The sequence below is a fragment of the Otolemur garnettii genome, unplaced genomic scaffold, assembly GCF_000181295.1.
Source record: "Otolemur garnettii isolate 467f Iridium unplaced genomic scaffold, OtoGar3 scaffold00126, whole genome shotgun sequence".
Taxonomy (NCBI): Eukaryota; Metazoa; Chordata; class Mammalia; order Primates; family Galagidae; genus Otolemur; species Otolemur garnettii.
In genome coordinates, this window is record NW_003852521.1 from 5,891,790 (window position 1) to 5,918,752 (window position 26,963).

The following is a 26,963-nucleotide window of genomic DNA, read 5'->3' on the forward strand; positions in this document are numbered from 1 at the left end:
AAAAATATGGAACGTTTCACGAATTTGCGTGTCATCCTTGCGCAGAGGCCCATGCTAATCTTCTCTGTATCGTTCCAATTTTAGTATATGTGCTGCTGAAGCGAGCACTAGACTCAGGTTTGAAGGAGAAAGATTCCAGGCAGGAACCGCCATTTGCCTGTCTCCTCTCCTTCCCTCTAGGGGGTTGTTTTATTAGATATTCTTGGGATAAGAACAATGAAAATCAAGCAGGTAGGAGGGTGGAGGAATTCACTCCTTGCAATCACACTACCCAGGGGGTAGGCACACTCCTAAATTTGACTCATCCTATGAAAAAACAACTCATATAACAAAAACATCTGTACCCTTATACAGCGGTCTCAACCTGTGGGTCGCCACCCCTTTGGGAGTTGAATGACCCTTTCACAGGAGTCGCCTAAGACCATCCTGCATATCAGATATTTACATCATGATTCATAACAGTAGCAAAATTACAGTTATGAAGTAGCAACAACAATAATTTTGTGGTTGGGGGTCACCACAACATGAGGAACTGTATTAAAGGGTCTTGGCATTAGGAAGGTTGAGAACCACTGCCTTATAATATTCTGAAAATAAAAAAAAAGTCTCTCTTCCACCAACCTTTTCTCTTCCGAGCATCATTCATTTCAAGTTGCTAACAAAGAAGAAAAGAGAAAGTGGTTTTGGTGAAAGTAAATTCCTTCCACAGAGTAGCCACTTCTAGGCATGAAATCTCTGTAAAGGAAACTTCTGATCCTATGTGGTTGAAAGTGATTCAAGTTAGGATCTAAACACAAGTCACACCGAAAGAGACCAAGATGACTAATCATTGTCAAAACTTGTGCACGGTCTGAGATTTTACCCTGTGAGCTAACAAATTATCCTGCCAGCTCCATGGGTGCTGGCAGCAGACCTGACTCACCCCGACCAGAGAGAAAGGACAGTTTGTTACAGCAATAGCAGTGGCCAGAACAGCACCATTTTTTGGTGTCCATTTCCTGACTCCCAATTCCCCTACAGGGTTGCATAGATGTCCAGGTGGTACCAATTCCAGAAGAGGGATGCCGAACTTAGGGAACCCAAATCGTTTACAATAGGCAGTGAGATTTTCTCTAGAGGAAGACACTATCTCGAATTCCCAAGGCTGTTTTCTATACTTACACACATTCTTGAAAAGATGATCTGGAACCAAGGCAGCCTGCTCACAAGATATGGAAACATATAAGAGACCATGTAGAATTGTTTTCCATCAACTTTAATACTGAATTATGGCCAAGTCTACAAAGTAACTGTGTTAGAAGAGCATTTTGCTACCTATGCCTGCTAGGACTTCACTGGGCTCAGTGAAGGTACTGGAACAGGCGAGTCCAAACAAGACCACCCAGCCAGTTTCATTCAACATCCCACTGTGGAGAACAAACATAAAGGGAACATGGACCAGAGACGAATCTGGCCTTATTTATTCAGTTGACTCAATAAAAGCACCAGAAAAAGTAGGTTTCCAGGATTTAATTTGTAGCTGTTCTAATATCAGTACCTTATTGAAATGTCTGTCTGGTGTGTTGTGGTGGGAACACCCATGGAGCCAAAGAGTAGAGAACAATCCAATCTTAAAAGAATAGTTCATCCCCAGGCACGATACACCAGTCAACAGGAGAGGACCATTCAGCATTCACGGTGCATTAAGAACGCTTTTTGTAAAAGAGAAGCATTTGCAGCATTTGTTTCTGAGTGGGCGTGGGAGGGAACTCCAGGGAGGCTGGGCAGTTCTTTCTCCCTCACAGGAGTCTGTGAGAAGCCACTCAACTTACAAACACACGGTAATTTATACTCCAAACCCCAAGAGAAATGAGGTTAGTTCTTAGGAATAGCTCTCCAAGATCATTTGGGTTAAAACATTCAAGTAAAGAGCAGCCAGGGGGGACAAATACTAGTATCTTTGGGTCCAATTGGAAAATGGTTTTCATAACTGTTCAGCAACCAAATAATGAGCTTTGTTATTTTAGACGGGTCACAGACAAAGGCTCCTGCCACCCACAGGACCTCCCACCAGGCCTCTTAGACCATGCGGTGCCATTAATTGAATCACAGGAGGAAGTGGACCGGGCAGCAGGGCAGCGTTCCCAAAGGGGCTGGGTTCCAGGGAAGGCTCCCAGGGAGGGGACAGAAGTGGGCTGGGATGGGGATGAGTCCTGCAGCTGTGGGGCCTGCACTCTCTGGCTAATGAGCCATTGTGTTGACACAGCTCAGGTTCCCCAAAGTTGGTTTTCACAGCACACAGACTTTAGGGGGACTTTTGGTGATGAATAAAAATTCGCTGTCTGTGTTTCAGAAATTGGAAACCACCTTCCCCTGAGAAGCTCTGTCTCCCGGCGTTGGTCTCTCAGGAAACGGACGGCTGGACACCCTGCTCTCGCTGCCAGCCCACATCCAGCAACTGTTTTATGTTAGAGCAGTGTCTTTCAACTTTTTTATCTCATGGCCAACTTGCACCTATAATTAAACTTCCATGGCACACTTAAATTATGTTGATCAAAAAAAAAGAGAGAGAGAGTAAAAAAATAAAAGAATATGTGCTTTCAACTCAAGCTCACTGTGCTTTCAACTTCTTTTGAAAATAGTTTAATCAATGATCTTTAAAAATGTGACACACCTAAGATCCTCAACGGTACACTGGTGTGCCACAGTGCGCAGGTTAAAAATTTCTGTGTTAGAGGAAAAGTCAGGAAGGGAGTGGACATGGAGGGCCAGTGACACAGGGCCTAGCTGCCCTGCAGGTGGGGAGCAGGGGGCCCCTCAGCTCGAAGGACTGAGGGAGAGGTTCCCGCAGGCGGCTAAGGACTCCCTCCATCCACCCTTCTCCCACCAGCTCAGGACCTGGCTCACCATAGCTTCAGCTCCTGGGTTTCACTGTGTGTGTGGAGCTGGGAGTAACCCCCTGCAGGAGGCAAGAAAGCCTATTGGTTACAGGTTTTGTAGTCACATAGGGTTGGGTTTGAACCTCAGCTTACTTTGCTACCTGAGCGTGCTGGAACTATCTACATCTGGAGTCCACTGGAACAGGGGAGCCCAAAGAAGCCCACCCAGCTAGTTGCATTTAACATCCCACTATGGAGAATAAACCTGGAGGGAGCATGTACTGGAGACAATCCAGCCTCATTCGTCCAGTTCACTCAGTGAAAGCACCAGAAAAGCAGGTGTCCAGAACTTAATCTGTAACCATTCTAATACCAGCAGCTAGATGGGACTCAGTGAAGATGCTAAACCTCTGAGTTTATTTTCCTATTTCTAAAGGGAGGATAATGCAACCTGCCTCATAAGCTTAAGGTCTAGGTTAAATGAGGTCAAGCAGGTCAGCACTTAGCAGGGTGCTAACTTTTACTGTGGAAGTTGTAAATGGGAGCCAGCCCTTTAGGTTCCCCATGTTCAAATGAGCCCCCATTCTCAGGACTGAGGGAGAACCCGGCCAGAGGCTGTTCAATGAGCACTGAACTGGAAGTTAGAGCCATTCCCCTGGGGAGGAGACTCTTTGTATAAGACGTAGCTGATGTGCTGATGTCGCAGCTGCCATCTGTGTAATAGCTCAAACATGGAGATCTGAGGTCAAACTGGTGCATCCCCTCATCCAATAGCACAAGATGACCCAGGGGCCCAGCGGTGCTTGGTCTAGAGAGCTTGAAGAAACAACCCAGATCTGGTCCTAGAGATGTTGATTTAATTAGGACTGACTGAGGTTCAGGCTTCAGTTGTCTGTAAAACTTCCCAGGTGATCTGAATGCACACTCAGATCTAAGAACCATAGAGTAGCTGGGAAGAAAACATGGAGTTTTCTTGAAGAATCTATTGTCATAGGCGTTCAGTTGGCAAACATGTATTGATCTCTTTGATGTGCCAAGCAGAGGACCAGATGCTTAAGTCCTGATCTCAACCATAAGGATCCTAGAGGGTCAGGGAAGGCACAAGCAAGTGGGCAGAGAGTAACAACACTGCGGGTGTATCCTACAGGGTAGAGGCTGGGGAGTGAACATGCTCAGCTCTCTGGATAGAGGCAGAGAGCAAGCTCCAGGCTGAGGCAATAGACTTTACAAAGCCCGAGAGGAGAAAGTACATAGAATGTTCCAGAAACCCCAGGGAATTCAGTGGGACCAGACATTACTATACTACAAGGCCAAAAGCTGAGGCACGAGAGACAGGGCCTAAGTTCTTCCTAGGGTGTGCCGTGGGGGGTTGGGTTTTAAGCAGGGGACAAAGTGACCAGATCTTTTTGGCTCCTGAGGTTGGGGACAGATCAGAGGAAGACAGGTGTGGACATGGGGGAGCTAATGCCAGGATGGCTGCAGCAATCCAAGGAAGTTGACCACGGGATGCACTTGAGAGGTTTTCGCAGAGCACCAGCTTGGGGAAGTGTTGTGACACAGTCAGGGAGGAGTCCCAAGCTTCTAACTGGAGCCCTTGGGGGGGATTAGGTGAGACCAGGCCCTGAGGCCCGAGCCAGGAAGGAAAGGGTGGTGGAGAGTGTGCACACAGTGGGCTCTGACACCTTTGGAGGAAGAGTTAATTCTTGCTTCATCAGAAGATCATAACGTTAGCTGGTCGATCAAACCTAATAGAAATCCTTCCAATTCTGCACTTTTCTGATTGGTATTGTGCATGGCATTATAATAATAATTAGAGGATTTTGTGAATTTGAAATCTTTTTGAGGATCCCTATCAAATAGGACAAAAGGTTTTAATTATATGAAACCAGAGTGGCCTGGGAACGCTGGAGCAGGAGCTAGGCAGAGAAGAGCACACAGGGCTGGGCTTCTGTTTCTTTCTTGTCCACGAACATGTCCCAGATCTGCCAATTTGAAGACGTTTCAGGAGAGGGCCAGGATTAAATGCCCAAAAGTACCTTGAACATGAAAAGCTAGATGTAGGTGCGTGGTACCCTCGTCATATGCAGAGAACCGGAGAAAGCCAAGCCATCCTGTTAACATGCTTGCAAGGCATCCATGGAAACACACTTGTAAGCAGCTCCATTTATTTGAGTAAATAGCTTGTAAATAAATCATTGGTAAACATTACAAAATTAAATACATTTCCAAAAGCTTGCCAGTATACGTAAAATTCACAAACATAGTTTCTTTAAAAAATAAAATATGTTCAGAGCACCCTTGACATAAAATGCCTGACCCCAGTCCTTGCACAGGGCCGCCTGGAGACACCTCACAGACAGGTTTCTGTGGGAGGCAATAGGGTCTCCCTGGAGGGAAGAAAGCGTTTCTGCTCTTACCTTTGACCCTGCCCACATCCCATCCAAATTTTGATCCTTCTCCAAAGAGTTGGTACGTGACTGAAAGGGGCAGGGCAGGTGCTCAGGCCTAGCTACAAGGACGGGGATCAGTGTGCACAATTAGGGACAGGAGAGCCCAAAATCCTCACCATAGCCATTGAGAGAAGCAGGAAATGCAATCGCCACACCAGCAAATGCTCCTACATCAACTGCCTTAAGCAAAGGTGAGGTTTTCTGGTACCCATACTTCCTCAGTGACCCGTTCACAACACCCAGTCTGATGCACCAGGCACAGAGGGACCCCCTTCCAAGGAGGAAGACACTCGATCTGCTGACTCCCTTGGGGTCTGCTTTCATGGAGAGAGACTAATACACAGTATTTGGTAGAGAGCAGAGAATTCATTGCTACCCGGGGCTTCCTTCTTCCACTGCAAACCACCACTCAGGTACACGTAGGCATTTCTCTAGAAATCAGCTTAGTTCTGCAAATGAAGGGTTCATAAAACTTCAAAAGACCACAAGTGAGGCAATAAGTACATGACCTGGCTAAGCATCCCAACCAATGAAACAATAGAAAGTCCATAAACTAAGCCCTTGACCAACTCAACATTTTGTAGTGTAGCTCATTAAAACAACAGGTACACTGAGCTCTTTCACTTTGGTGTGTAAAGTGAATGTCGACAGACAGCAGCACTCACGGGAAGAATGCCTGGTGGCCTCTCGAAAGCACATGTGCTGGGACCTCCAATTAAAGGATAACCACACCCTTCTTCCATCCTTGTGAAATAAAACTCACATCTACATTTAACTTAGTTGTGTGTAGATATATACAAGTACAAGAAATTTGATGGCTGAGTCAAATAGACAACTTAAGAAAAAAGTATTACAAACTAGTTGTAAGAAAACCATCTTCCTTTAGTACCTTAGTAGCATAGGGTACTAAATATCTGAGTCCTTGCAGAAAGTGCTGCCTGACCCGGCCCATCCTTGGATGTCCACCTCCTTTGATAATCCTTGGATAGACTGAGTCATGATATCTTTGCTATTAAAATATTACAGTGGCAAAAACCTTTCAAAAACAACAAAAAAAAGGAACATTCTTGAATAAATGTCTAATAGATTCCCCCCCACACACCCAAAAAAAAGTTGCTCATAAGAACTATTCTTTAACAAAAGTCTTCATGAAGTCCAGATCCCAGGACCCTGTCTTCATGTCTGGGAGAGTTCCACCCTGTTCTGGAATCATACACTCTTCTTCTGCGGAGGGCTCAGTTTCCTCATGCCCCTTATCCGAGAAAGCAGCTCTTTGATAAATTCCTAAAAGATATTAGACAAAGTTAATATGAGTGGTCACTATTACAACTTGTGTTTAAAAATCTGCTTAAAGGAATTGATATCAACGGCAGTTAACTTCAGTCGATGCATTTGGTTGGATATGTTAACCCCTACTGGTATAATACAGGAAATTTTCAAACCATCAAAGAGTACTGAAACTTCACACTACAATTCCTTCTTATGGCTACTCAGCCAGTGCTATACACACAACCACTTGGGTTCTTGTAGATTCGAAGTATGTCCAGCTTAGGGTCTGAGATTCTGTACTTCCAGCTAGCTCACGGGTGATGCCAGTGTTAGTCCCCAGACCACACCAGGAATAGCAAGGCTAGACCAGTGGTTCTCAAATTTGAGTGTACATCAGAATCACTGGGGGACTGCTTTAGTTTGAATGTGTCCCCCAAGTTTCATGTTTGGAGGTGGGGCCTTTAGGGAGTAATTAGGATTAGATACACAGTATTCTGCATATGCACTTTCAATTTAGTAATTTCTGGAATCTGTTATATAAATGACTATACCAAATGTTTCAGAGTTTTGGTATTTGGGTGCAAATTTCCTTTTTTGTTTGTTTGTTTGTCTGTTTGTTTTTAAGCAAAGGTCAGAATTACAAACCCTGTAATTTATGCTGTTAACGGTGATAATTTTTCTGCACGATCTTAATAACCTATTTTCACAAAGACTAAAGTCACATGAGGCATAATATACCCCAAATTAGACTTTTCCAGACAAAAGTAAGTTGATAATTTAAATCAAATTCAAATTTTCTCAAAAAATTGATCATGATGTGCATACATTTCAGAGATTAAAAAGTTTAAATGACATAATTTGTCCTGTGCTTATGATATATTAACAGTAATAAAAAACTCACTTAAAATTTTACATCAACATAATTTATATGTCTGTATCATAATATACTCTATTGTGCATAATGTGCATATTTTAAACTGCTCATTAAATTTGCATAATGAGGCATTCAGCTAACTTAAAAAAGTAGAAAGACCAGTATTTATTCTCCATATAGAAACTTGGCAACACGACTTGCACACAAGGATTTTATTATTACAGATGATTCTCAAAGAAGATTCAAGGATCTCTAGTCAAAAATACTTTGATGGCTCCTGGCTCCTATGTCTCAAAGCACTCTATCTCAATAACAACAGATCTTATTTACTTCCCCTCAAAATCACTCAGACTTGGGTTCAGGATGCTGATTTAGTCAGAAGAGGGCTGTCCCTTTGAGGAAATGACCTCTCAGTTGGGACCTGAATTAACAGAGACAGGCCGGTTCAAGAAGATCTGGGAGGCCTAGGTCACAGCACACGTGCAGAACCCCAAGGAGAAACAAGTAAGAAAGTGGGTGTCCCTGTCGAGGAATGGCCAGAGTGAACATGGTGCAGTGATGGTGGAGGTTCTGGACCAGGTCACCATGGCCTTTCTGGGCACGTCAAGGTGATGACAGAACATTGCTGGCCCAATGGGAAGTCACAGGAGCTTTGGAGTAATGGAGCAACATCATCTGATGTATGTTTTTATTTATTTATATACTTTTTGCATTGAACTTTCTAATTTTGTTAAATTGTGCATTTTAATTAGAAATTTGATTACTTTCTTTTTAAATTTTAATTAAATCTGTTTATAATAGTATCATTATAAGCTAATATTTATTATTATCTAAAATGCTATTTTATACTTTTATTTTTTTCCTTTATTAAATCATAACTGTGTACATTAATGCATTTATGTACAAATCAGTACAATGTGCTGTTTGATACACAATGTGGAATGCTTACATTTAACTGATTAACATAACCATCTCCTTGCTTACTATTTGTTGTAGTAAGACATTTACACTCTATTCTTAATAGTTTTTAAATGTACATTGCATTATGCATATTAAGTAAGGTCCCACCAAATACCCTCTTTCCTCACAGGCTCCAACCTCCCCTCCCCTCTCCTTCCTCTTCTCGCCTTCTTTCTGGACTATACTTATGTTTGGTCATTCATATGGATGTGTGGGTGATTATATAATGATTTCATAGTATTATTGAGTACATTGGATACTTTTTTTTCACAAAGAAACTAATCAATAAGAAAAGAACAAATAATCCCATTTCTATGTGGGCAAGAGACTTGAACAGAAACTTCTCTGAAGAAGACAGGTGCATGGTCTACAGACACATGAAAATTTGCTCATCATCCTTAATCATCAGAGAAACGCAAATCAAAACCACTTTGAGATATCATCTAACTCCAGTAAGATTAGCCCACATCACAAAAATCCCAAAACTATAGATGTCGGCATCAATGTGGAGAGAAGGGAACACTTCTATACTACTGGTGGGAATGGAAGCTAATACAGCCTTTTTAGAAAGAAGTTTGGAGAATACTCAAGGAACTAAAAGTAGACCTACTATTTGACCCTGAAATTCCTCTACTAGGTATATACCCAGATGATCAAAATTTATTTTACAACAATGACATGTGCACCAGAATGTTTATTGCAGCCCAATTCATAATTGCCAAGTCATGGAAGTAGCTCAAATGCCCATCGACCCATAAAAGGATTAACAAATTGTGGTATATGTATACCTTGGAATACCATGCAGCCATTAAAAAGATGAGATTTCACATCTTTTGTTTACCTGGAGGGAGCTGGAACGTACTCTTCTTAGTAAAGTATCTCAATAATTAATTTATGTTTTTAAAATATCCCCCTGGATGCTGTGTGAAGAATGGAGCTCAGGAAGATAAGAAGGAAAGATAGACCTGTTTGCCACCATCACAGTGTGGCAGACAAGGGATGTTGGGATTTCAGGTGCCTTGATGCAAACCCAAATGGAAATTGGCAGGTAAATTTGGCATCCACTTCAGAAGCAGAGCCAATAGACTTTGCTGTTGGACTGAAAGGGGCAGGAATAGGAAAGAAGGGAATGAAGGCCACCGTTCCTCTACAGCTAGATGACAAGATGATGCCCTCTGCTGAGATGAGGGATAACTGGAGGAAAAAAGAAAAGGATTTACAGACCTGCCATGAGATGTCAAGATGACAGACACATGTGACTTTGGGTCTCAGCTCATGGCTGAAGACATTAATACGGACATCAGCAGCATCTACATCAGTGGCTTTCAGCTTCAAAATAATACAAGACAAAAGAACAACTATGTGTCACCCACAGAGATACCTGTTTGGAACAAAACTTTCACGAAAGAATCTAACTCACTATTTTATTCTGAGAAAAAAATACAGGTCAAAACCAGCTAATAGGATCCTACCCATAGTTAGTAAACACACAGCAATGTAGAGCTGGAGTATTCAATACAGTTGTGACTAGTGGCATATGGCTATTTAAGGTGAAATTAATTAAAATAAGTTAAGACTGAAAATTCGTTTTGTTAATCACACTAGCCACATTTCAAGCATTCCATACCCGTAGTGGCTAATATGTTGGATGGAATGAATTGGGAAGTAGCCCTTCCTTTTCCTGGAAGAGTTTATGTAGAGTTCTTACAGCTTTCCACCTTGGATGTATGATAAGATTCCCTGGTGAAGCCATCTGGGCCTGGATTTTTCCTTGTTTGAATGGAGATTTTTGAAAGGTTGTATCTTTTAAGAAATTTGTCTATATGAGATAGGAAAAAACGAAACTGTTTCACCAACTCTCACAATCAACACAGCACATTTCTGGCCACTAAAGCGGGAAGTGGGGGGTGTGTCTATATACACCAAGCAGTCCTCCAGCAGACCCCAGCAGGGTCCTAGGATTCTATCCAAGCCTGACACTGTTTACTTGGAGTTAAAATTAGAACCCACGGGGCAAGGGCTGCCCCCCACTTCAGCTGCCAATTCCAGGTCTCAGGTTATCACCTGTGCTCCTGACTGATGGGCTATAAATTGAGATTCTCAAATTATTGCACCTTGGCTGGGTATAATAATTTGGTAGAACAACTCGCAGAACTCAAGGAAACACTTAACTTAAATTCACTGGTGTATTAGATTACTAAAGGATATGATAAAGGACACAGATGAACAGCCAGATGGAGAGATGTCCAGGACTGGTGTGGGTGAAGGGGTGCAGCGCTCCCATGCCCTCACCAGACACGCTGACCTCCCAGCACCTCCACACATTCAGCAACCCAGAAGTTCTCTGAGCCTCACAGTTCAGGGATTTTTATGGAGGTCAAATTGTCCAGCTTCATGTCTGTAGAATCTATAGCAGTGTCACCTCGCTCGTTCTTGATAATTTGTCATCTTCTCTCTGTATTCCCACTTATCGGTACGGCTAGAAGTGATCAATCGTGTGAAGTTATCGATTGTGTTGACCTTAACAAAGAGTCAGGTTTGTTTCACTGATGTTCTTTTTCTGCTTCGCCAATTTCTATCTTCATCTTTAGTATTTCCTTTCTTTACCTGAGTCTGGTTTAATTTATTCTTTTTTTCTCAACTCCTGCGGCAGATACTGAGGTCCCTGACTCCAGACCTTTCCTAATACAGACGTGAAGCGCTCTATACTCCCCTCTGAGCACTGCTTTCACGACGTCTCCCAATTCTGATATGATGGGTTTTCATTTCCATTTAGTTCAAAATAGCTTCTAATTTCTTTTTCAGACTATGGGTTATTTAGAAATATATCATTTAGTTTCCAAATATTTGGAGGTGTCCCAGCTATCTTTCTGTTACAGATTTCTAATTTAATTCCATTATAGCCAAAGAACACACATTATATGACATCAATCTTTTTAAATTTGAGATTTAATTTCTGGCCCAGAGTATGTCTATCCTGGCAAATGTTCTGTGTGCCTTATTTTATTTTATTTTGAGACAGAGTCTCACTTTGCCATGCTGGGTGGAGTGCTGTGGCATCATAGCTCACAGCAACCTCAAACTCTTTGGGCTTAAGCAATCCTCTTGCCTCAGCTTCCCAAGTACTACAGGTACCACGATGCCTGGCTAGTTTTTCTATTTTTTAGTAGAGACGAGGTCTCGCTCTTGCTTAGGGGCTGGTCTTGGACTCCTGAGCTCAAGCGATCCTCCTGCCTTGCCCTGCCAGAATGCTAGGATTATAGAGGTGGGCCACTATGCCCAGCCTCTGTGTGCCTTTTATAAAACACTAGGCTGCCTCCAACCCAGATTCTTCACTGCTGCCTTTCTCCAGCCTCTCCCCAAGTCACTTGTACATGCACTGAACCTGCTGAAAGGAGGGAAGAATGTCAGCCCTTCCCCAGTTGTAGGATTTCCAAATGAAATGATAGTTTATTTAAGGCCATTCTTTAGCCGTAAAGGGCCTGGTCTTTTGCAATACCCTCAAAGGGGCACTTGACTCCTTTTTGACCTTTCAATTCGTGGCTAAAGCATGGGTGAGCATGGATGAGGAGCTGCCTGGTGCGTGTGGGTTCAGTACTGGGATCCGGTACCAGCAGTGCTCAAATGTACAGGGAAGGGATCGAGCACCGGCTGAGACCTTCTCTAGCAGCCTCTTTGCACACCACCACGTTTAACCCAATGTAGCAGAGTTTTGCAGTTCAGAAAAACTGATGTTCTAGTTCACTGCAAGCTGTTTGCCTAAGCAAATATTTGAACCCAGATGCCAACTGAGTTTGTTAACTGAGTGCCTAGTCCACCCTAAGTAGAGTCTGTGCCAGACTCTGTCTGAGCACTGAGACACAGAACCAAAGGCAGCAGAGGGCCACCTTCCAGGAGCTCCCAGGTCATGGAGAAGGACCTCGGCTTCAACCTTAGGAATCAGGGGAAGAAGAGCCAATTAAACCCAAGGCAGGCCCTGTCGAAATTAGGTGTGAGCCATGGGGCTGGGTGTGAGCACAAGCTCACACTTTAGGAACTTTATCAAATCTATACAAGTTCAAATCAATAGTACACTACTCTGACTACCCTAGGAAAATGTAGCCTACCCACTCCTCCCTTTCCCTGTGGGAAAGGTCTGACAATGAAGGCAGGTGAGAATGACGAGCTTCTGTTTGTTCTTTTGAGACAGAGTCTCACTCTGTCACCCAGGCTAGAGCACCCTGGCATCTCTAGCTCACAGCAACCTCAAACTCCTGGGTTTAAGCGATCCTCCTGCATCAGTCTCCCAAGTAGTTGGGACTTACAGGCACCTGCCACCACGCCTGGAAAATTTTACTATTATTAGTAGAGACGGAGATCTCAATCTTGCTCAGGTTAGTCTTGAACTCCTGAGCTCAGGCAATCCTCCCACCTCAGCCTCCCAGAGTGCTGGGATTACAGGTGTGAGCGACCGCAACCAGCCTGAGATTGATGTTATGTGACACCAGGGAGCCCCTGCTCATCCAGGGAATGGATGCCAGGCTGGGAGCAGCACAGGTTGAGTTCCTCCTGAGAAAGCTGCCTGTCACCCTGCATATGTTTCTCCCTTTGTGGTTGTTGGCTCAGGCACCAGAAGACAGAATTGCTGAGAAAATCCTCACTGGCCTTTCTCTGCCCTGCCTGGGCTCTCAGCAGAGTCCCTGCCCCTGGCCCCTCCTCCCTGCAGCCTGAGCCGCAGCCTGCAACCAACGCCAGCCACTCCACAGCCACTTCCACTGTAGGACTTCCGGCCTCAAGGGGCAACAAGTGCCAGCATATTTATTCTTCACACCATGAAGTGTTCAAAATGGGCTTGAAGACACTTGTTCAGTGGAATTTCCCAACAGTTCCCTCCCCCAACCTGCACTCCCTACACACACACACACACACACACACACACACACACAGCAGCACAAACAACCACCTCCTATTCATTCCTTGGGTTCTCCCTTCTCCTGCTGACTCCTCTGAGCCTTTGAACGTGACCTCTATCACTCTTCACGTGGAGGGAGTCCACCCTTCCTTCTACCAAACTACCCTCCATTAAAACAACTGAAAGCTTCCTTTCTTCAATAAACGCCTTTCTACATGACCCTGGCTCCCTGGCCCCCGCCTCCATCTTGGGCACTATTTTTGGATCTGCATTCACCTTTCTAATACATGCATTGACCCGGGGACTATTCTTTCCCACGGTGTGTGCATTTCTGCTGTGTTTGGCACAGAACTGTGCTTTCACGGGCACTGAACACCTGTCTTGGGCCCAGATTTAGCTCATACTTACTGGGCACCTTTTGTGGGATACGCACTCTGGTTATTTTCACATTCTGCCTCTTAATCATTACAAGTATTATACAATATGCTCAGAGGGGTCCAGACTGAGGTCACAGAGCTGCTACGTGGTCAGACCAAGATTCAAACCCTATGTCAATATAAAGGCATAAGCAACCTGGCATCACTGCCCCTTTCTCTGCACCAGGCTGCCCAGGGTGAGAAACCGTTTTTATTAAGCAACCAAGTTAAGTAATTGTAGTCTAAGTATAAACTAAACTAAAGTGAATTGACAAACACAGCATTTTAACTTTCAAGTCTGGAGGGAAGGATGGCAGATCATGAAGAACTGTGGCCTACAGGTAGACTGGAAATTATCCCTTGAGGATAAACTTTTTCCTCTTTAGCCTCTTCCCAAGGGGACAAAAAAATAATCTCAAGAGCCTTTAGTAAACTGCCTCCTATTCTAGGTAACTCATAAATTAGAAAAGAAGTAAAAGAGGTGACAAAGGAGAGGGGAAAAGAGAAAATAAGGGAAAGAGAAAAAGAAAAGAAGGGAGGGAAGCAGAGGATTGAAATTCTGCCCAACCTGCCCCTGAACCATCAAGATTCTCCTTAGTGCCACACCCATTGCCCCACCCCTACTCTCCATTTGACACTTTCTTTTTTAAGTTATCAGCTTCATTATGCAATAATTTAATCAACTGAAAGTGTATCATCGGAAGAGTGTTGACAATTGGTTACACCCAGGAAATCGCTATTACAATCAAGGCATAGAACGTTTCCCTCCATCATCCTGGAAAGAGGCCTCATTTCCCTGTAAGAGTTCATCTGGCCACAGCCCCGTACTCTGCCACTATAAATTAGTTTGCATTTTATGCAAATGAAATCATTCATTATGTCCTGTTTTTCGCCTGACTTCTAGCAGTTCGGCCCTTTATACGGCTGAGCAGCGCCCACTGCGTGGGTGTACACCTGTGTGTTCACCCCCTTATCTCCTCATGAACACTTGGGTGGCTTTGAGTTTTTCATCATTGTGAATAAAGCTATTATAAATACACCTGTGTGACTATTTGTGTGGTCATTTTTTTTGTTTCTTTTGAGTACTTAGCAATGTAATGGCTGAGTTGTAGACTACGCATGTATAACTTTTTTCTAAAACCCCCAAACAGTTTTCTAAGGAGTCTCATATCCACATCATCACCCACATTTGGTGTTGTCAGCGATTCTCATTTTAGCCATTCTAGTGGATGCACAGTGATAATAGGCCTTCTGGAGTTTTTCAAGGACCTTGTCCACATCCCTCTATAGCCGGTCCTCAAATAACATCATTTAGTTACAACACTGAAGGGAAAAATCTCAATTCCCGCTGGGCCACTGTCTGTGTGGAGTTTGGACATTCTCTCTGTGCCTGGGTGGGCTTTCTCCATGTGCACTGGTTTCCTCCACATCCCAAACCTGTGTCCATCAGGTCCGTCAGATGTCTCCATGGTCCCAGTGTGGGTGAGTGTGGGTGTACCCTGTGGGGGAGAGGGAGTTCTGGCCAGAATGGGTCCCACCTGGCACCACAGCTGCCAGGATGAGCTGCAGCCACCTGGGACTCTGAATTGGAATAAACAGGTAGGAAAATGGATCAATGAATGAATACAAATTAGTGCAGAACAAAAATTAGTAATGTATATTATAATCATCCCAATGCACCATGATAAATGATGTGGTATGCTAGCACTGGCAACCTGCCACATTACTGTTAATTTTTGAACTTCACTGTAGGAAGAGGTGCCCCTGATAATTTCTGCTTTCTAGACATTTTCACCTTGATTTAGCCCCCCATTACTATGACTGCCATCACACACTGACTCCCCACAAATTGGGGATTATCTGATTTATTACTCTTTCTTCAATGTACACATAGCTCACATTGATTTCAATGTTGAATATTAGAATTGTTTTGGTCTTTATTTAGATGTTTAGTAATATTTTTGTGACCAGAAATATTCTGTAGGAACTCCACTCTTGTCTGCATCAATTAGCCTATGGTACAATTTCTCTTATACGTCATTTTGCTTAAAGGTGCAAGAACCTATGGATGATGCTAAGTGAAGATTTAACTATATGTTCTCTACTTGGGCCTCTGACCTACCTCCTTACTTCCCTTCATTGCCCCCCCCCACAACCTGCTGATTAAACACTTCTCCTTCCAAAGTTGTTCCTAGGCTTCTTAAGGCAACCTATCACTTACCTGGACACACTAGTGACTCTCACATCTCACCTCTAGCTCTGGTTTCACCTTGAGATCCAGATATGTACTTTCTATGGCTACCAGAGATCTCTACTAGGTTGCCCCAAAGGTAGATCAGTCTCAAATGACCAAAAGTGAACTCACTATTACCCATCCCTTCCTCTAACCTGTCTCACCCCTACAGGAAGATACAGTGTTTGGTTTTTGTGTCCCGAACAAAGTATCACTCTCCATCTTCTCTCTCCAATATAATCTACAAATTTAAATGCAATTCCATTCAGAATATAAATACTTGAGAATAGTTAAGAAAATTGTGAGCTCACCTGACTCTTACTAAGAACATATTACAAACCTTTGGTAAATGAGACAGTGTACAGGGGTAGGCAGATAACCAGAAATAGTTCCTACATACAGAGAAACCTGAATGTGACAGAAGTGGATTATAGAGCAGTAGGATAGGGATAAACTGATTGTTCAATCAACAGTACTAGGAAAATATGGCAAAGCTAAACATTAGATCCCTCCCTCACACCATACCTCATCCCTCTCTCCCATACACAAAAATAAATTCAAGGGAGTCTGAATACCTGAGTGTAAAAGGCAAATGTGAAAACCTTCTAAACAACATATAAACAGATGATATTTAAGTCACTAGAGCAAAGCATAAGCAATAAAAGATATTATTAATACAATTGGCTTTTGTTAAAAACTTTTGTACACAAAAAACAACACAGGTGAAAATAAGCTCCACAGTTTGGAAAAATAAATTTGTAACCTACATCAAGCTCACAAGATTGTCATCCAGAATATATAAAGAACTCTTAACAATCAGCATGAAAACCACCAACAACTCAGAATTTAAAGGGAAATTCCCAGAAAACAAACAAACAAACAAAGGACCAATAACCATGGGTGGGGGGGAAGTTCTCACATTTACTAGCAGTCAGTAAAAGATATGCTGAAACAATAAGTTGTCATGAGAATGGCAAAAATTTTAAAGTTTAGCAATGGGATGAGAGTAATTCCTATATTGTGGGCATGCAAGCTGGTGCAAACATTTAAGAGCAACTCCATTTTTTATATTCCTTAGAGAAAATTTTGTACACAAAGCAACAGGTCAATAATAATTACTCTATTGCACCACTGTTCATAATAATAAAAATCTGAACACAGCCTAAATGAGTGTCAGTAGAAGAATGGATAAATATATTACAGTATATTGATACAAAGGAATGCTATACAGTAATAGAAATGAATGCCCTAGTGCCTCTTGTATGAACATGGTAAATTCTGACATCTGATGATGGGCAAAATAAGCTGAAAAAGAAAACCAGCTAATTATTATTTACACAGTTAAAAGGCATAAGATAGACCAGGCACAGTGCCTCACACCTATAATCCTAGCACTCTGGAAAGACAAGCCAGCTGGATTGCTTGAGCTCAGCAGTTTGAGACCAGCCTGAGCAAGAGAAGACCCTGTCTCTAAAAATAGCTGGGCTTTGTGGCAGGTGCCTAGAATCCCAGCTACTCAGGAGGTTGAGGCAAAAGAAGTGCTTGTGCGCAAGAGTTTGAGGTTGCTGTGAGCTATGACACCTTGCTCTACCAAGGGCAACAAAGTGAGACTGCCTAAAAAGCTAAATAAATAAATAAAATAGAATAGAATGCATAAAATAATCTATGTGCGTCCTTGTCACCTGCCCCGTGGTTGCAAGTGCATTATTCACCTTTGTTTTCCTAGCACAGCACTTACTATACGAGAGGAGCTCAGCAAAGTTTTGCAAAGTAAAAGAATATATGAATAAACCAATTAATTCCTACAACTGTGGCATAAAAGTGAAAGAACGGAAAGAAGAGAAACTGAAATCCTTAAATGTCAATTGAAGGAGAAGAAAACTGTACCAAGTATGAACTGGCCCAACAACCATGAAGGCTCAGGGGGGCTCCTTCAAGCCCTGGCAGACCAGGCCAACTGGAAGAGCCGGGGAAGACGAGAAGTGTGTAGGGAAGGGTGGATGGCAGGACGTTCCTTCACACTCACACACACACTGAAACACACACAGAGAGAGATCAAAGAGTGGTGGAAAGACACCAGCCCACTTCCAGGGAGCTTGGAAAACTGACTATACAACATGCAGCTACCCAATTCATGAAAGACTTCTGAAAAAGAAAGACATCCAGATCTGGCACAGCCCTGAAAACAGAGGGTCTTTTCTCGCTCTGGAGTTTCTGCCCCATGGCTCTGTCACAGCGACATACCTCCCTATCCCTCCTGCGTCCTGTGCCTTTCAGAGTCCACCGCCCATCCACATCTCCACCTGCTCCAGCCTGTGCCAGAGGTGGCAGATGGACACACATTTTGTCATTATCACCACCGCCAGGTGTCTGGTAGCCTTCCCTAGTCATTCGAAGTAATTAATCTGTTACACTCATTGAAAATAATGTGCTACTTAAAACAAGAGGGGCCCATTGGAAAGTAGGAAAAGGAAAAACCACAGAATGACCACAAATCCTTGTTCTGTGCATAAACTGTATTTAGGTCATTCGTTCAAGCATTTCAAGTCCTTTGAAAAGATAATTAAGATAAATGAATATATCATGCAGTATACCCTGGATTGAAAGTATTTCCTGACAAAGGACTTTTAAAAGAAATGCTTAAAATCATGGTTCAGGGAATGGTTTCACCAACCATAGTGACTGTATAAATTACACAGCTCTGACAAAGGGCGCTCAGAAGAGCTCTGGTTGCTCAATTTGCTTTTCCAAAGAGATTACCGTGTACTCCTCCCACACAGTTCAAGGGCGAGGAGGAGAGAGATGGATGAGGGTCTCAAAGCCTGGGATCCATGTGCCTCTTCGTGCCTCTCTTTGTCCACTGGACCAGTTATTTTCTTAAAACTGCATATTCACAGGAGCCCTCTGCCCTTAGTGCTGAGTCCCACCACCAACTTACAGCAAATGGAGTTCACTCCAGCACAACTTCTAAGTAGCTGTCTGACACTTCTTCCAAAAAGCCCGACACTCAGCAGACCCGTGGCAATCAGAAAGGTGTGACTAGGGCAGACAGAAGAAGTTCCAGACCCACAAAGTTTAGGTAAGTGAGGAAAATGCGAAGGGGAGTATGTGCCTCTTGGAAAAGGTGAGGGACACCTGAGAATTGTCCCAAATGGCAAAGTGTCCTCACCTGAAGAACCAGCTAAGAGTTTCAAAATCACGCTAGACTTCTATCTGCTTGAATATCTGGGTGACCCAGGTAGGCACTAAGTTGATACCGAGGGAGGAGCTCAGCTTTAGGGTGGCCCCACTCCGGGTGATGCTGGAATTTGCACCCTGAAGTCATGGCTTTCATCAGCTCCACAGCAAGCCCCATCTACACTCACCAGGAAATGTTTAATTTCTCCCTTCTGTGGGGGGAAATGGAATGTTGTTTATCTTTAGCCAGGTTCATCTATCATACTCACAGGGCACACCAGGACTGATTCTATTTCTTATTATCTAGAAAGAGGCTTAGCAATCCATTACAGGTAAGGATTTGTGGCTGCGGTTGCTGTAACTTCCAGCAACATAAATTCCTGAAGGTCTTAACCACATCTTGCTTCTCCACCCCACCCCCCCCACCACCTTTGTCTTAAAACCACTGACACTCGGTTGCCCATTTATTTTCTTGACTATCTGCCTTTAAATACTTATTCATTTTACTGTGACAGACATCTCACTAATCTATTTCAGAGATCCACTTGCTGCTCTGGAACTAATTTATTTTCACCCCAATTCCAACTTTTTATTTGTTTGCAGCATTAGCCCTCCCCAGATTCCACCTTACAGCATTTCATTCTTCCTTCACTTCCTAACAGATTTCTCAGAATCTTTCCACTTGCAATTCAGGCAACATAAAATAAAATCCATACAAATCGTCCAACCTCTGTAAATGATCAATGAAATAAATTGACCAAAATTCCGATCTTCCTACTTTGTAATCACTAAGGAATTAAAATAACTTCATCAAGTTTCTCACTGTCCGTGAGGGGGAACATTATTTGCTACAAATACCTGAATCTTGCCTAAATGAAAGAAACCCATTTCCAAACTTTTTGGAATTTGTTTTTGAAGACAACTCTCTCTATTAAACATACAGACATCCAAAAGTCATCTGTCAAACTGTCTTCCGTGTATACTCTTCCTTCCGTCTAGATAAGTCTAAACACCGGAGGAGAAAGTGGACCTGTTGATAATTCTCAATTAATGCCATGAAGTCACCATCAATCATTAAAAAGTCAACCAGGAGCACTGCCCTTTAAAGCTTGTGCCTCCTCAACTGTAGCTTTTATAACATAATAATCATTAATTACCAGAGGACAAGAAGGATACATCCAAAAGCTAGACCCACGTGGCTGTTCCTATAATGCCCTCTCTTTCTTCCTTACTTTTATCACTATTATTGTTATCATTGCCATCGTCATTATTCTCAGGGTCATCCTGCTTCTAAGAGTGTGTAGCAAAGATTTTACCTGCCCTCAGCTTCTGAGAGGTGAGCTGACTACATGTCTTTGACAAGCTTATGTAACATTTCTGGGTTGATCTTCCTCAATGGGGACTATTTTAATAACTTTACAAATATTCCAAAGTGGGGCTTGTGCTCACATAGTAAGAATTCAGAGAAACAAAGTGTAAGACAGACAGACAGCATAGATCTGGACTCAGATGTGGGTTCTAATACCAGCTCCCGTACATCCTGGCTCTCATATCCTGGGCAGGTGAGGCCTGGTGCATAAATCCTAATGAAAATGTGTGAGCAAGTGGAACACGAGGACCAAAATCCCTTCAGCTACTAAGTAAAGCTACGTGTGTTTCTGGCTAATAAGCCCCAACTTACTAGCCTTTAATACTTACCTAACCAATTACACTAAAACATTATAAGGCTTTTGTGGCCATTGAACATTGTTTTCATCTGAGTCCCTATTCCTTCTCTATCCAGAAACATTATTCTGAAGGTGACAGCTTTTAAAAGATTTCCAGCAGAGTACAGTGGCTCATGCCTGTAATCCTAGAATTTGGGGAGGCTGAGGAAGGAAGATCACTTGAGGCCAAGAATTTGAGATCAACCTGGGCAACAGTGAGACCCCCATCTCTACAAAAAAATAAAAGAATCAGCTGAGTGTGGTGGCAGGTGCCTGTAGTTCTAGCTACTCAAAAAGCTAAGTCAGGAGAATCATTTGAGCCAGGTAGCTTGAGATTGCAGTGGGCTGTGATCATGTCACTGCACTCCAGCTTGGAAGAAAGACCCTGTCTCAAAAGCAAAAAACAACAACAGCAAAAAAGGTGTCTTTCAACTAATTAATCTAGCATTCAAGCTCTATTCCATATCACAGTCCAAGATTCCAGTCTTTTTTGAGTAAACCCCAGGAGAGAAGCCAGATGCAAGTGTCTAACATAAGAAAGGGGTTTCCCTGCCTTGGACACTCAAGTCCATGAAACTGAACAACATGGCTGCTTCCTCCTTCGCTTTCTCTGGCAAGCGCAGATCCCCTAAAAAAACACATTCTGTCACACAATTTGGTTCATAACATAGAAAACTGCTGAATAAACTGACAGCCTGGCACGTCTATCCTTTACTTCTTTGAGTATTTAAATTCCCACCATAGTTAATTGTGGCCTTCTAATAGGTTGAAGGATATTGAAGTTCCCTGCCAGGTCTCAATCCCTAGATTTAGTTACAGGGACATAGATGTTCAACACACATTTGTTGAGTAAAAGGAATATAGTAAAACACCAAGCTGTGTCTCCTGCAGTCACCCACATGATTTGTCTGTGTTATAAATACACACTTTATACACATATTTTCTCTTCACTGTAAACAGCTCAATGCAGAATGACTAGGAGTACTTCTGTGTATACACAGACTGAACAAGAACATCATGGGTTGGTCTAAATGCTAAATGGATAGAGATCTGAAGCAAACAGGATGAGATGACAATAGCCACCACCAAAGTCCTTCAGAAAAGTGACTGTCATCACGATACCATTGCAAAAGGAAATTATGCCTCCCTGCTGCTAACATAAGAGCAACAGAGCAGGCCTGTCTTTCAGAAAATACCACTTGATTTCTACTTAAAAACCAGATCAGATCCCCCTCTCTTTCTGGCACCATCACACGCCAGGCCATTTCTATTACCTGGCAGATTATTGGGACCCAAAAGTGACTCTTGCCATCTACACTCAGGCTAGATGACTTGAAGCATATCAATTTATAGGCTTTGATTGTTAAAATGATAAGTTACAGCATAACCTCTAGTTCAAAAAAACTGAAATAAATGCATGGAAAGAAAAACCTGGTGTTTATCAGAGACCAATGGCATAAGCAACTATAAAAAGAGACTTAAAATAAAACTCATTGATTGGACTGACAACTCCCCTAACAGATGGTGAGACAGATGCCCTCAAGCCCACGTTAAATGTGTTTTCTGTCCATCATTTCAGTCCAGAGGAGGTGCTCCCATGTAATCCCAAGATTGGAAACCATGCAAAGAAAGAGAAAAATGACAAGGAACTCCTCTTCCCCAGCCTGGCTAGCAGGCTCCCAAACCCCAATCCCTGATCTTCATCACGTCCACTAGGCACATTCAGATCTGAGTAACACCCAAAATAGAATTACTCTTTTTCTTCTTGAATTATGTAGAAACATCTTTTTGCTACCCTCAATTCAGCTTTATTTCATCATCAACTACGTCAAAAATGGCATTTACTCAAAAGGAAACGATCAAAATACCATTCTCCTCCATGAACTAAAAGTAGACCTTCCATTTGATCCTACAATCCTATTACTAGGTATCTATCCAGAAGAACAGCCAGAATGTTTATTGTGGCTCAATTCACAATTGCCAAGTCATGAGCCACCCAAATGCCCATCAACTCATGAATGGATCAACAAACTATGGTATTTGTATACCATGGAATACTATTCAGCCATTAAAAAAGATGGAGACTTTATATCTTTTACATTTACCAGGATAGAGTTGAAATACATTCTCCTAGTAAAATATCAGAAGAATAAAAAAAATTATCCAATGTACTCAATACATCTGATATGAAACCAATATGTAAACAATTACATGCTCATATGAACAATAAAACACAAATATAGTCTAGTATGGGGGGAGGGGGAGGAGGATGGAAGAAGGAGAGGACGGTTGGCAGAGGAGGGAGGGCATGTGGTGGGATCTTACCTATTGCATACATTGTGAGGGTTGTATAACACTCCCCGCAGGTGAGGGGCTCTTTTACAACTGGAACTTTACCCTGGAACTGAGAACTATGTAATCTAAAAATCTGTACCCTCATATTAATTTGAAATAAAGAAAAAAATTAAAAATAAATAAATAAAATATCATTCTCACTAATCGGTCACTAAAGACATTAGTGTGGTGCCCACAATCACATTGCCGCGTTTTGAAGCGTCCAAGTCAGGAATACGTACATGTCAAAAGTCCACAATTGGAATATGAATCAGAATAGGGAGACACTGTCTTTTCCCTATTAGCCAGTGGCCCACATAGGATGAAACCATGAACCCTAAGTATATGACAGAAAGTGACACACCAACAACAATATCACTTCTGGGAAATTAGCAGATTTCTTAAAGCCTTCTTCAAATTCAAGAATATCATGCTTAGTGAATCTGTGCATTTTGCATATTTAACATCTGCTGGAGAAGCGTTGTCTTATATACAAGGTGTCCCCAAGGTCACTATAAATAGGAAAAATTAACAAATTCATGTTATATTTCATACTTTAATATTTTTATATCTACATACCAACACGTTGAGAAATATTTTGTAAAATTTTGTAATGAATATTTACAAAATAAATAAAGGTACATTTAGTTACAATTTCTCATTTTCCCTATGCATGCATGGTGATCTTTGGGACATCCTGTATTAAACAATCAGATTAACTAGCATGTTAAGGGCCTACTATGTGTGAGATTTTATGCTATGTGCTCTGACATATACCCTGACTTCTCTACTTACCCAGTGTGTGAACTTAGGCAAATTAAAATGGTAAGTTATAGTACAACTGGAATACCTTAAATTCATTAACTGATAACAATAGTGTCAAACTCATAGCTTTTTTGTAAAGATTAAAGGAGACTTTTTTTTCTAGTCAGACATCTAAGAACCTTACAAATTGCCACTCCAACCTAACAAAACCAAAAAGCTGAACAAACTCAAAAATCAACAACACTTTTTAGATCCATAAGAGAAGTGAAGTCACCAGACAAATAAATGCCCCCAAAGTGAAGAGACTGACAGGTAAATGTAGAGAATCACAGCTCACTGGAGCAGAAACCCACAGGCAGCAGCCTTTATGGAAGCCAAAGCCACAGTAGGAAACTGGAACTGAAATTAACAAATGACTAGAGTCTCAAGGTGAGTAAGTCTGACAGATGAAAACTCCAGGGGGACCCTGTCAGGTGCGGGGGTGGGAGGGGCACATTTTTGTAAGTTTTACCTCCAAGAGTTCCACCAGATCTTCTTAGTGAGCTTTGGAGAAAAATTCCCTTGTGCTTCCATCAGGAAGAAAGAAAAAGGAACCATTTTCAAATGCACCAGAGCATTCTGTTCTTTCTAACAGGGTCTGCCCTCAGGAGAAACTATTTAATCAGGGTTTAACCTACTGGGGAAAGGGACATAACCCAAGTCCAGCTGGCTTGAGCCATCTGTCCCACCTAAAGTGGGAGGGAGTGTGACAAGCACTTATGAAGTTCATGGGCCAGGGGCATAGGATCTGTAAGAGACTGAGACCTAATCATGGGACCACAGCAGGCTTCTCCTCCCCGACACCTCACCACATTAGTAAAGGCCCATTGACAGAAGTTCCTTTACCCAGTTCATCAGGTGCAGATATCAAGAAAAAAATAACAAGACATAGTAAAGGGCAAAATCTCCCCACAGTTTGAAGAGACAAAGCAAGCATCTGAACCAGACTCCAAAATAGCAGAGATAGTACAATTATCAGGCCAGAAATTTAAAACCATGATGATTAATATGTGAAGGGTTTTGATGAATAAAGTAGACAGCAGGCAAAACAGATGGGCAATGTAAGCAGAGAGATGGAAATCCTAAGAAAGAACTGAAAGAAACATTAGAAATCAAAAACACTGTAACAGAAATGAAAATGTCTTTGATGGGCTCATTAATAGCCTGGACATAGCTGAGGAAGAAAACTCTAAACTCGAACACTCTTGATAGAAATAAACAGAGAGATATTCCATGTTCATAGACAGGAAGACTCAATATTGCCACGACATCAGTCCTTCCCGACTTGATCTATAGATTCAGTGTAATACCAATCAAAATCCCAGGAAGTTTTCCCCTTGTGGATACTGACAAACTGATTCTAGAGTTTATAGAGAGGCAAAAGATCAAGAATAGCCAAGACAATATTGAAGGAGAAGAACAAAGTTAGAGGACTGACCTGACCAGACCTCAAGACTTACTATAAAGCTACAGTAATGGCTCGGCGCCTATAGCTCAACTGGCTAAGGCACCAGCCATGTACACCTAAGGTGGCGGGTTCGAATCCCCAGCCCGGACCCGCCAAACAACAATGACGGCTGCAACCAAAAAATAGCCGGGCGTTGTGGCGGGCGCCTGTGGTCCCAGCTACTTGGGAGGTGGAGGCAGGAGACTCGCTTGAGCCCAGGAGTTGGAGGTTGCTGTGAGCTGTAATGCCACAGCACTCTACCCAGGGGCACAGCTTGAGGCTCTGTCTCAAAAAAAAAAAAAAAGCTACAGTAATGGAGACAGTGTGGTATTGGTGAACAAATAGACAAACAGATCAGCAGAATGGAAGAGAGAGCCCAGAACAGACCCATTGATCTTTGCACCAACTGATTTTTGACAAAGGACCAAAGGCCACAAATACAGTGGAGCAAAGATAGTCTTTTCAACAAATGGTGCTAGGACAACTGGACATCCACATTCCAAAAAATAAGTCTAGACACAGACCTTACACTTGTCACAAAAATTAACTTATGTGGATCTTACATAGACCCTGCATGTACAATGCAAATCCATAAAACTCCCAAAAGACAGGAGAAAATCTAGATGATCATGTGTTTGACAACAGTGTTAAATAGAACACCAAAGGCACAATCCAGGAAAGAAAAAATTGAGAAGCTGGATGTCATGACAATAAAATGTTCTCCTCTGTGAAAAACATTGTCAAGAGAACAAAAAGCCACAGACTGGGAGAAAATATGTGGAAAAGACCTATCTTATAATTAACTCTTATCAAAACATACAAAGAACTCTTAAAACTCAATTACAAGGAAATAACCCAATTAAAGCATGGACCAGGGACCTTAATAGACACCCCACCAAAGAAGATACACAAATGGCAAAAAGCATATGAAAAGTGACTCCAAATCACATTATCAGGGAGATGAAAATTACCACGATAATGAGATACCACTACACGCCAATCAGAACGGCCAAAACCTAGAAGATTGACAACAGTAAATGTTGGTGAGTACGAGGAACAATAGAAACGCTCACTGCTGGTGACAGTGTAAAATGGCACAGCCACTTTGGAAGACAGGCAGTTGTACTCCTTGGTAAATTTTCCCAAAAGACTTGAAAACTTATTTCACACAAAAACCTGCACAGGATCTGTTTCTAGTGGCTTTATTTCTAATCATCAAAACTTGGAAGCAACCAGGATGTCCTTCAGTAAGTGAGTGAACAAACTGTGGTACATCCAGACAACAGAACAATATTATTCAGCACTGAAAACAAATGTGCCATCGAACCACAGAAACACCAGAGCAAACTCGAATGCTACCCCCAAGACATACCAGTGAGGAGAAGCAGCCAGTCTGGGCAGATTGCACACTGTCTGATTCTAATTACACAGCATTCTGGGAAAGGTCAAGTTATGGAAACAGTAAGAAGATCAGTGGTTGCCAAGAGTGATGGAGGAAAAAGGAATGAGCGAGCAGAGCAGAGAGGATTTTTAGGGCAGTGACC

General features: G+C 42.4%; 1 protein-coding gene and 1 non-coding gene across 2 annotated transcripts in view; both read right to left on the bottom strand.

The window, feature by feature from the left end:
• LOC111727829 lies at positions 1 to 108 on the bottom strand. The gene has a single exon (XR_002775285.1). It is a non-coding gene; the product is annotated as a U6 spliceosomal RNA (small nuclear RNA).
• Positions 109 to 6,045: 5,937 nt separating this feature from the next.
• Positions 6,046 to 26,963, bottom strand: part of PPP1R14C (protein phosphatase 1 regulatory inhibitor subunit 14C) — a 90,742-nt gene continuing 69,824 nt past the window's right edge. Inside the window, exon 4 of the mRNA XM_003797879.2 lies at positions 6,046 to 6,592. Coding sequence (XP_003797927.1) covers positions 6,518 to 6,592 — 75 coding nt within the window. The 3' untranslated portion in view covers positions 6,046 to 6,517. The remainder of the gene's footprint in view (positions 6,593 to 26,963) is intronic.